Source organism: Mus caroli, unplaced genomic scaffold (genome assembly GCF_978045245.1).
Source record: "Mus caroli unplaced genomic scaffold, Mus_caroli_1 scaffold_10, whole genome shotgun sequence".
NCBI classification, from domain to species: Eukaryota; Metazoa; Chordata; class Mammalia; order Rodentia; family Muridae; genus Mus; species Mus caroli.
Genome location: NW_028227265.1, coordinates 59,373,761 through 59,384,599, shown reverse-complemented (window position 1 = coordinate 59,384,599; position 10,839 = coordinate 59,373,761). Strand labels below are relative to the sequence as shown.

General features: G+C 51.2%; 1 protein-coding gene across 2 annotated transcripts; it reads left to right on the top strand.

The window, feature by feature from the left end:
* Positions 1-7,134, top strand: Tm6sf2 (transmembrane 6 superfamily member 2). 2 transcript variants are annotated; one of them, XM_021170136.3, is made up of 10 exons: positions 1-244; positions 1,422-1,525; positions 2,396-2,493; positions 2,564-2,667; positions 3,085-3,167; positions 4,473-4,597; positions 4,963-5,064; positions 5,406-5,498; positions 5,884-6,003; positions 6,693-7,134. In XM_021170136.3, exons 1-10 carry the CDS (start codon positions 150-152, stop codon positions 6,903-6,905), a joined length of 1,137 nt encoding a protein of 378 aa, XP_021025795.1. In that variant the 5' UTR covers positions 1-149; the 3' UTR covers positions 6,906-7,134. The 2 variants fall into 2 exon arrangements, with proteins under 2 accessions (XP_021025795.1, XP_021025797.1); XM_021170138.3 differs by lacking the exon at positions 1-244 and adding an exon at positions 261-383.
* The last annotated feature ends 3,705 nt before the right edge of the window (positions 7,135-10,839 follow it).

Genomic DNA, 10,839 nt, shown 5'->3' with positions numbered 1-10,839 from the left:
CAAGAACCTCAACACGGGAAAGGGTGGCGACCAGCTCCTGCGGGGCGACCTTTGCGCGGGGCAGGTTCCTGGCAACTCAGAGCTCTGACGCGCTGCGGTCACGGAGCCAAGCGTCCTGGAGGCCTCGCCGGGGTCGGGGTGCCGCTGCCATGGACATCCCGCCCCTAGCCGGCAGGACTGTGGCGATGTCATTCTGCGCCCTGCCAGTGTCCTACCTACTCAATCAAGTTTCGGCGTTCTCACAGTGCGTTTTCGTCCGTGAGGACCATGGGGCTAGAGGGAGGATGAGGGGTAGCAAAGTCCCATAGGATGGGAGCTGGGCCGGGGGAACGCCCTTGCAAGCAGAAATCCCTCTCCAGCCGCGCTGTCAGGAAGATGAAGTTGTAAGTTTCTGGGGAAAGGTGATGTGAAGCCATAGTGGGTTGTGGTGTTTACGGGTATTCCAGGGATGTGTGCTGTGCGGGTTCCAAAGTCACCCAGGGTCAAAGTATTTTCCTAGATAAAGCCCAACTCACCCAACTTCCCTGTTCCAATGTCTCTGTCTCAGGCCTAGAGTTAACTCCCCCTACAAGCAGTGACCACCCTGTCCCTGACTTCTATCTTCAGATAGACCCTGGAGGTCCAGCAAGCCCCTCACTCCAAAGCTCACTTGACTCAAACAGTGGGATAGAGCGGGCCTTAGTCATAGGTCTGACTCCCTGGTACCTGTCTCCTGGGAGTCTGGGTGAGCCTAGTGCCCTTTGGGAGCCCAGGTCTCTTTATCTATCTGGGTTTCACTATCGTCATGGGTGAGGATCACAAGTTCTGTGCAGAATCAAGATTAGTGTTATTGGCATTTTGGTTAAGTAAAACCAGGCTGGAGTTCATGAAATGTGGGCCTGGGTAGTTTAGGAGAATTGAACAAAAACTTGCTGTGTGGCACCAGACAGGTGGATTCCCCTCTCTGGGTTTTGGTTTGTTTGTCCAGCTGTGTTAAGGGAAGCCCAGAGACCTGGCTTGTGTTATCTATGCAGCTAGCTGAACTGTCTTATCAGACTGTATAACTTCGGTGTAACTGAGCAAGAATAGGGAAGAGCAGTTGGAGACATTTGGACTTTAGTTGGGAGAAACTGGGAGCCTCAGGGAAATACTAGATCCCCTCCCATCAGAGCCCAACCACATGAAGGGTGAGGCTCAATGAGTGACCTGGCAAATCCAAAGGAATGAGTATTAGCTAATGATGAAACACAGAGATAGGGGAATCAGAGAGGGCTTCCAGGGGGAGCAATATGGATAAACCTTGAAGGATGAGTAGGAGTTTGCCAAGTAGAAAACCTAACCAAGAAGCCACTGATGGAGAAGTCAGGTCTCATTCTCCTTTGCTGACACTTTCTGAATAATTCCTCCAGGAGGTCTCACCCAAGCACTCGATTTTCCCCCAGGCCTCTGTTTGTGGTGCTGACGAGTGCTCTGATACTGGGTCTGCTCTTCCTGGCAGTCTACAGCCTATCTCATGGGGAGATCACCTACGACCCTCTCTATGCTGGTGAGTCATTGGGAGGTGCTGGGGAGCAGGGTTCTCTGGGCAAAGGCCTCCATTCTAGACTAAAGACCAACCCAAGGACCTCTGTTAGTCTTTGAATGGTTCCCATTAACTGTGGAACTCGGAGGGCCTGGAATATCATTAGACTGGAGAACCTCAAAGGGTGTCTTTCAGAGGTGGAACTCCAGAGAGAAGTAATTATTTCTCTCTCCCCGATGCCATCCCCAAGACTCATGTAGCCTGAGTAGCCTGAGCTGACCCTAACTCCTAATCTTCCTGCCTCTACCTGAGTTCTGAATGCTGGAATGACAATGGCACTTTGTCCAGCTCCAGACTTGGGACTTCCTTCATCACATATATAGAATGTAGAATGGATGCTATTATGTGTGGCCTGGTCACCTTTCCTTAGACCTGATGTTTCTTTTTCTCTTTCTTTTTTTTTTTTTTTTTTTTTGTTCTTCTTTCTTCAAGACAGGGTTTCCCTGTATATCCCTGGCTGTCCTGTAACTCACTCTGTAGACCAGGCTGGTCTTGAACTCAGAAATCTGCCTGCCTCTGCCTCCCAAGTGCTGGGATTAAAGGCATGCCACCACTGCCCGGCTGGACCTGATGTTTCAAGCCCAATTATAAGATGAACTAAAAGCTAATGTGGTGCTGAGAGCTTGTAATCCCAGCACTTGGGAATCTGCAGCAGGAGGATTTTTATTTGTCCCAGGGCAGCCTAGGCTACAGACCCTGTGTCAAAAGAACAGAACCTGAGATTGCCCAGGCCCAAACTGTCATTGGGTTGGCTTTAGCCACACCCATACTTGGCCCTGTCCTTGTCCATGTCAACCCCACTCACCTGCTCAGTCCTACCTTCTCTGTCTCCAGTCTTTGTGATTTTCTCCTTCACCTCGGTGGTGGACCTTGTCATTGCACTCCAAGAAGATGGCTACATGATGGGCTTCATGGATTTCTACACCAAGGAGGTAGTATGGGATGGCTGGGTGTGGTCCTGGCCCCATCATGCATGCTCCTGAGCCCCACTCCTGCCCACAGGGTGAGCCCTACCTACGCACAGCACATGGCATCTTCATCTGCTACTGGGATGGTACTGTGCACTACCTGCTCTATCTGACAATGGCTGGTGCCATCCGCAAAAGGTGAGGGGGACAGAAGACTAGGAACCCAGGAGGAAATTGATTCCTGGAGTGAGTCCCAAGTCTCTGGGGAACCAGAAGTGTTTGAGAAGGGGTGTGATCACCTGGGGATGGCTCGAGAACATTTCCAGGTTGTCAACAGGTATGGCTGGCTGGAGACCCACATCTTCTGGACCATTCGTATCATTCCCCATGCTTATTATCCCTGTGTGAGGTGTCATCCAAGCATATACTGAGCATGCTCAAGACCCACGTTCCATCTCTAGCTACCATAAATATAAATAAATAAATAAATAAATAAATAAATAAATAAATGACCCAAGAGGGACCCAGAGGTAAAGATTCAGTGCGGCCTCTGGCCCTGGCAAGGGCTTGAGATGGAAGGTTAGTGTGCCACAGCTATCCTCCTTCCCTTTCCAGGAAAAGGTACCGGAACCTTGGGCTCTACTGGCTGGGATCCTTCGCCATGAGCCTCCTGGTGTTTCTCCCGGGAAACATCCTTGGTAAGGAAAAAGACGCTGAAACTCCAACCATTCACATGTCTAAATAACCTTGGCCAGCAGCCACTACACTCTCTACTCCCTTTCCACATGGAAGTAAAGAGTAGATGGCGTTAATCCTGATTCCGCTCAGGGTTTCCCAAAATGCTCTTCACAGAGGAAGGGAGTCCAGTGAAGGCTTGCTAAGTAGGTTTTTGAAGACAGGGCAGAAACGATGAGTCCCAGTGTTGAAATGGCTCAGAAAATGCTAATTGAGGGGACTGTCCAGACTGTCCTACCACCGTGCACAGCCTTTTAGGGAGGTGGAACATGGGGAGTTTGGCTGCATTTATCCCACGCTGCTTTGGGGGGTTGGGTGCTGGGCTGTAGGGAAGCTCTAAGACACCACTTCTGGGGTAGGAAAGCTCAGTCTGAGATGTGGGGAAGCCAGAGCTGGCTTGGGGTCCCCAGACCTGCAATGAGGCCAGGGCCATGGGGTTCTCAGACTCTTGGACATCCAGGCGCTGCTGGGAGTTTCAGAAGAGCAGAGAATGGAGTCAGGGGTCCATGGGCTGAAGACATCGTCTAGTCCAGGGCCAGGGGAGAGGGGACGCTTTGACTTGTCCCAGTGGGATGAGATTATCCTCAGCTTGGCGGAGGCAGACCTGGTGGCAGTTGTGGCTGAGAACGCAGAGAACCCTTCTATGGGAGAATTAGGCTACAGATCTGTAGACAAAGGCCTTCCCTAGGCTCCTCACCTGGATCTTGATGAAAGAGTCAGTCCATGGTTCTAAACAGTTTATTGTCATGGCAGAAACCACACTCAGTTTCTTGGGTGGGCCTGAGATTAAATACCATTGTGCAGGGAGGAACATCTGAGAAGGGAAGCTTATTGGCTAAGCCCTCTGGGCCTCCAGGTACCTCGTTAGCTTGGAGAACTCTGTTTGAGCCTATGTGACCACAGGACATGTTTCCTTATGTGAGAAGCATGGCACATGTTCCAAGTCAGGAGTCTGGCAGGGAACTTGTTACCTAAGCCTCAGGTGTGTGCCCACCTTGTCTCTGGGTCTCAACTGGCTCTACCTTACTGAGCTCCCTGCCATGGTTTTATGTCCCACAGGGGATATCCAAGTTGGGAAGCAAAGACATCCACACAAGTGTCGGGTCTATATTCAGGCAGGCCAGGGTAAGGAGCATACTGGGGAGCCATGAGGATAAAAGAGCTTGAACAAGGATAGTATAACTCAAGATGTCCAGGTGGGGCTCTTGCGTGGCCCAGTTGCTGTTAGGAGGTCCATCCTGAGCCTTGTCCTCTCCCCACCCTGGCAGGTAAATACAGTTCAGAGATGAGACCTACCTTCTTCCTCGCCATCCTGTACATGCTGGTCCCATGCTGGGCCGGCATGAGGATCTTCAACCAGTCCCGGGCACCAACCTCCTATACCCCTGACATGGTGAGTGCTCCCTCCAACACCCGACCTAAGCCATGAATGGTGGCCCGTACCTATCATCCCAGCACTGGGGAGACTGGAACAGATTACCATGAGTTCAAGGCCAGCATGGGCTTTATGGTAAGATCGTCTCAAAACTTCAGGGACTCAAATGTGGCTTGACAGTAGGACATTGGCCTAGAATCACCCAGAAGGGGCTAGGCATATGGCTCAGGTTTAGAACACTTGCCCAGACTATGGGAGACTTAGGTTTACCACTCAGTTCATGTCTAAATGACTGTATACTCGGGAGAGCCTCCTTGGCACTCAGGGAGGTAGGAAGGGTTCCCGACCTCTCTGGCTAGCTCTGGCTTTCTCGTATGGGGCAGGTACAGGAAGAACAGAAGAAAAGTCTCCTCCAGCGTCCGGCTGACCTGGCACTCATAGTATACCTCATCTTTGCAGCGCTTTTCACTGTCTTCCGGGGTCTGGTGAGTCTGCCTTGCTGCCCTGCTCTTTCACCTCCAGTCTCCCTTTTTAGCCTGCCTCTCCCAAATTTATTTCCTTATTCATTGCCAAAAGGACAGCGTTCTTCTATCTGATCACCCAAGGAAGTTCTTCACCAACTCTGACCTGACAATCGCCTATTCCCTGTAGCCTCTTCTCTGCAGCCTCTTCTCTGCAATCTTATGGTGAACCCCAAGGCAAGGGGAGAGAAGCAGGGAGGGCTGAGAGGGACCAGAGTGATTATTGTGGGCTCAGCTTGAGAGTTGGAGTAGGGAGGGGCCTTGTGAGATGTTTGACATGGATGGTGTTTTTTTGTGTATCTTAGGTGGTACTTGACTGCCCCACAGATGCCTGCTTCATCTATATTTACCAATATGAGCCATACCTTCGGGACCCTGTGGCCTACCCAAAGTTGCAGGTGAGGGGGCAGGCTGTGGTCCTGCCCAAACTTCTCTGAAGTGGTTGCCTGAAGTCCCTGCCAGCCAGACAGATGGACATGTGGACTTTGGGTGTGGTGAGATCCAGTGCTTTAGGACACATCCCAGAAGCACTCCAGGGTTTCATCCACCCCCTTGGTTACCCTAGTAACCAAGGCTCATTCAGGCTCTGATTAGCCCAGCGTGAATCACATGCCCCTGTCAATCAAATCATGTTAGCCTTGGTAAGAGGGTGTTCCCACTTGCTAGGCCAGAGTCCTGTAGCAAAGTGCAGACCTAGTGTGGGTAATGGGAAGGACCCCATAGAGAAAGAGAGGAGCCTTGAGGATGCCCCACCTGTGTCCTCACAGCTGTGGTCTCCCCTAGATGCTGATGTATTTGTTCTATGCTCTACCATTCTACTGCCTGGCTGCCTATGCCCTCGCCTTCCCTGGCTGCTCCTGGCTGCCAGACTGGGCCTTGGTATTTGCTGGAGCCATTGGCCAGGTAAGGGGTGGAGGTGAGATAGAGGTAGTGAAGACAAACCCAGGTCCAGAATTCCCTAGCCTGGGGGAGATGGCTTGATGTCCAGACCCCTAGCCACAGGCAGCCTCAAGCACCCTAGTCAGAGCTAGAGAGAATCATAGTGTCATATGGCTCACTGGTACAATGCCTGCCTCCATGTGCAAGCACATACCTTCCGGTCCTCAGCACTGAAGAAACAAACAGAAACCCGGAGGGAAGGAGGAACAGGGTCAGAGAGGGATTGCTGAGTGGAAAAGTTGTGGCCTATGAAGATGAATACAGGGAAGGGCCTCCATGAATGGCAACAGTATAGAAAGGCAGTAAAGAAGACACCAAGGGAGAGAGAGACGGGAGACACTAGAGCTAGGTGTTGACAGTTTTGGACTCTGCCTCTCAACATGTAAGGGGGCTGGGTGTAGGGAGCCATAGAGGTCTTTGAGCAGTGGTGGGACCAGAGCTATTTCTGGGTTTCTGGTAGGAAGAAAAAAAGCCTAGACCCAGCCAAGGCAGGGGGCCCAGGAAGGCATCTCTGTGGGGCCGGGACAGTTGGGATGAGGAAGAGTAGCATCAGGGGTGGGAATGTTTAAGCTGAGCTTTAGGGAAGGAAGACATGAGAGTGGGCGGTGCCTGGGGTGTCAGCCTGACCTGCGCTTCCCCTGCATCCGTGTTAGGCGCAGTTCTCACACATGGGTGCCTCCATGCACATGCGCACACCCTTCACCTACCGCGTGCCAGAGGACACCTGGGCTACCTTCTTTCTGAGCAACCTGCTGTTGGCACTGGGTCCCCACCTGCTGGCTTTCCGCTGCCTGTGGCGGCCTGCCTTCTTCTTGCATGCAGCGCTGCCATCTTCGCCACAGGACCAAGGCAAGAAGCAGCAGTGAGCATGCGCATCTCTCTGCTAAGACATCTACCCGTGCAGCCATCATTGGCCTCCGAGGGTGGGTTAGCCACATGGACATTCGGAGAAACTGCAATCCAGGCCAGAAAGGAGCATAGGTGTTCTTGTTGCATCACTGTACCTCAAAAGTCATCCGGACTCCAATGCCCCCTCCTGGAATCTAGCCATCACTTCCTCCCATACATTTAATAAAAGCCTTCTGATGTCTAGAACATCACCACCTAAGTGTTTCAGGGAGCTGGAGCAAGGGAAACACAAGGGCAAAGTGGGGTGCTCACAGCCACGGTGGCTATCCGGAATCAGAGCAGCCAGCACATTCAAAGTCAGCCTTTCGGCGGGATATATAACTCCATATTCCAGATGTGGAAACTGAGGCTTAGAAGAGGGGGAGGGTGGCTGGAGAAATGGCTTAGCAGTTAAGAGCATTGACTGCTCTTCTGAAGGTCATGAGTTCAAATCCCAGCAACCACATAGTGGCTCACAACCATCTGTAATGAGATCTGATGCCCTTTTCTGGTGTATCTCTAGACAGCAACAGTGTACTCACATGATAAAGAAATTGAAAAAAAAAAAAAAAGAGGGAGGGCTCAGAAGGGTGACACTGGGTAAGAAGTCACAGCACAACGGGGACTGTGCTGCCTCACAGTCACCAGTGCCCTGGGTTCATTCCCAGCACCACATGAACTGCATGCTGGTGTACACCTGCTGTCCCTGCACTGGGGAGGAAGAGTCAGGAGGAGTAGGAGCACAGGGTCACCCTTGGCCACATAGCAAATTTGAGATCAGCCTAGACTACATTCTCACTCCTCCACACATAGACGAGTCAGGGGCAATATGGCAGTCAGTAAAGTACAAGAGGAACCGAGTTCAAATCCCTAACACCCACATGAAAGCCAGCAGCTACCCGTAACCCAGCATTGGGGCATGGGAGGAAGTCAGCATCTCCAGAGCTTACTGCCACTACAAGTTCAGTGAGATACTCTGCCCCCAAATCAAATAGAAGCTGGGAGTGGTGAAGCATGGGTTTGGTTTAGTTTGGTTTGGTTTTGGTTTTTGAGACAGGGTTTCCCTGTATATCCCTGGCTGTCCTAGAACTCACTTTGTAGACCAGGCTAGCCTCGAACTCAGAAATCTGCCTGCCTCTGCCTCCCAAGTGCTGGTATTAAAGGTGTGTACTACCACGCCCGGCTCACCTGTAGAGATCTTCCAGCCACTGCTTCCTAAATGATGAGATTAAAAACATGCTTCACAAGCCGGGCGTGGTGGCACACACCTTTAATCCCAGCATTTAGGAGGCAGAGGCAGGCAGATTTCTGAGTTTGAGGCTAGCCTGGTCTACAAAGTGAGTTACAGGACAGCCAGGGCTATACAGAGAAACTCTGTCTCGAAAAACCAAAAAAAAAAAAAAAAAAAAAAAAAAATCTGCAGGTTCTAGGTCAGCCTGGTCTTCATAGTGAACTCCAGGCCAGTCAATATTCTCTCAAACAGACCGAGAAAAGGCTGAGAACTGGTGAGGAACACATTTAATGCTCATCTTTGACCTACAACCTACACCTGTATTCTCATACTCAGGCACAATGCAAACAAATACTAGACACACACACACACACACAGTGTCTTATTTATTGCTCTGAAAAGACACCATGACCAAAGGCAACTCTTGTAAGGACAACATTTAATTGGGGTTGGCTTACAGTTTCAGAAGTTCAGTCCATTATCATCATGGCAGGAAGCATAGCAGCATGCTAGCAGACATGGTGCTGAAGAAAGAGCTGAGAGCTCTTCATTTTGACCCAAAGCCAGCCAGAAGAGGACTGATTCTGGCAACATGAGATCTCAAAGCCTACCCCCTAAAGTTACACACTCCCTCCAAGGCCACAAGTACTCCAAGGAGGACACACCCCTTAATAGTGTCACTCCCTGTGGGCCAAGCATCAACTACATAACTCTACAGGTGTCACACCTATTCAAACCACCACACACGGAGTGGAGCATAACTAGCCATGCAGTGGAGTTAGGCATCTAGAGACAATTCTAGCCCAAGGTCACACCTGGGCACAGCTAAGTTAGGAACTGACTTCCAGCCTAACTTCCCAGGGCAACTGAGCCTGGCTAGACAGCAAAGGTCTGGAAAACCGGTCTCCATTGTCCTGTCTTGCATCTGGAAACTGGTTGAAGAATGGAGTTTGCAGATGACTGGGGCCCTGAGCCTCTGAGCAGGGCCAACTGTTCACCAGGTTTCTAGTGGAAACACAGTCATAACAGTTCCTACCTTGCCCAGAGACCTGTGCAGACTGAGGGTCTGCCTCAGGCAAGGGGGAGAGTGGGACTTAGACCTCTTCCTTTGGGCCCTGGGTTTCCCGGGTGACTGCCCAGTGAGCAGATGGGTAAAGCAAGACTGGCTGGCCCAGGCCCTTAGCCAAGCCCTTGTACTGCTGCCGGTGAAGAGAAGACTTACTCCAGTCTAGCCTAGAAAAGCCATAGCATCTGGCTGTGGAGCCCAGGCTAGCCTCAAACTTGCTATCCTTCTGCCTTAGCCTCTCCTATACCTCTATGCCTGGCTTTCCCTGACCTCCTCCCCCACTTCCTCCTATTCCTCCTCTTCTCTTCTACCTCCTCCTCCTCCTCCTTCTCCTCCTCCCCCTCTTTAACAAGGTCTTTGTGTAACCCTAGTTGTCCTGGAACTCTGTAGAAAATAAGGTCCTATGTATCCCAGGCAGGCCTTAAATTCCCACTGTAGCCCAAGGTAACTTTACTTTCCTCAATTAGTTATTTTGAGATAAGTTCTCTCATAGTAGCTCTGGCTGTCCGGGAACTTACTACATAGAACAGGCTGGCCTCTAACTGAGATCCGCCTGCCTCTGCCTCCCAAGTGCTGAGACTAAAGGCGGGCGCCATCACAGAAGCAACAAATGAGGCTTCAAACACATGATCCTCCTACCTCTGCCTCTTGCCTCTTAGCATGTTTTATCTGCATGTACCACCACAACTGGCCCAAAGATAACTTTAAATTCCTAACCCTAGGGCTGGTGAGATGGCTCAGTGGGTAAGAGCACCCGACTGCTCTTCCGGAGGTCTGAAGTTCAAATCCCAGCAACCACATGGTGGCACACAACCACCCATAATGAGATCTGATGCCCTCTTCTGGTACAATCAATCAATCAATAAATCTTTAAAAAAAAAAAAATTCCTAACCCTACCGCAGCCTCTCTGGTGTTGAAATGACTAGCCTCCCTTTTATGCAGTGCTGGGGATGGAACCCAGAACCTCAGGCATGTCAGGCGATCCCTTCTCCAACTGAGCTTCAGCCTCAGCCTCCAGCTAACACATGGCCTGGGGATAGGCTAGGCTTGTCTCAAGCTTGCTGTCTACCTGCCTCTGCTGAGATTAGAGACTAGCTCCAAACCCCTTCCCTTTTTTCCTTCTCATCCTAGGCTGACCTCAAACCTGCAGAAGATGACTTTAAACTGCTGGTTCTCCTTTCCCCCTCCAGAATACTTGAGTAACAGTTGTGTGTCACTACCATAAAATGAAGTGTGTTGGGGTAGCAGGGAGGCTAGTGGACTTGAGTCTTTCCTGTGCTGGCAGGAGCTGGAAGACTTGATTAAGGAGCTTGGCCGACCATCCTAGTTTACCCTTCTGCTCACTGGGTGGTTATATGGGACTCCTATGTGGCAGCATGCCTGTCATCCCAGGTGTGGAGTACCAGCTCAGTCCAGTGAAACTAGTCAACTTAGTCCTCGTGGGTGAGAGGTTGGGATGGGTCACTATTACAGTGCTCTCAATTCCCTGTGCTGGGGGGTGGGGGCTGTGCCACCCCCACCCTGTGCTGTGCGTGCGCACGCGCACGCGCGCGATACCTTTAATGCGCCCTCCTCTGCTTGCAGGCAGACGCCCGGATTGCGCGACCCGCAGGA

Excerpts from the sequence above, each read along its gene's own strand:
- Tm6sf2 (XM_021170136.3), top strand. The coding sequence starts at position 150 with ATGGACATCCCGCCCCTAGCCGGCAGGACTGTGGCGATGTCATTCTGC. Across the intron at positions 2,494-2,563 it reads TGGATTTCTACACCAAGGAG|GGTGAGCCCTACCTACGCAC; the intron begins GTAGTATGGGAT and ends TCCTGCCCACAG. Across the intron at positions 2,668-3,084 it reads GCTGGTGCCATCCGCAAAAG|GAAAAGGTACCGGAACCTTG; the intron begins GTGAGGGGGACA and ends TTCCCTTTCCAG.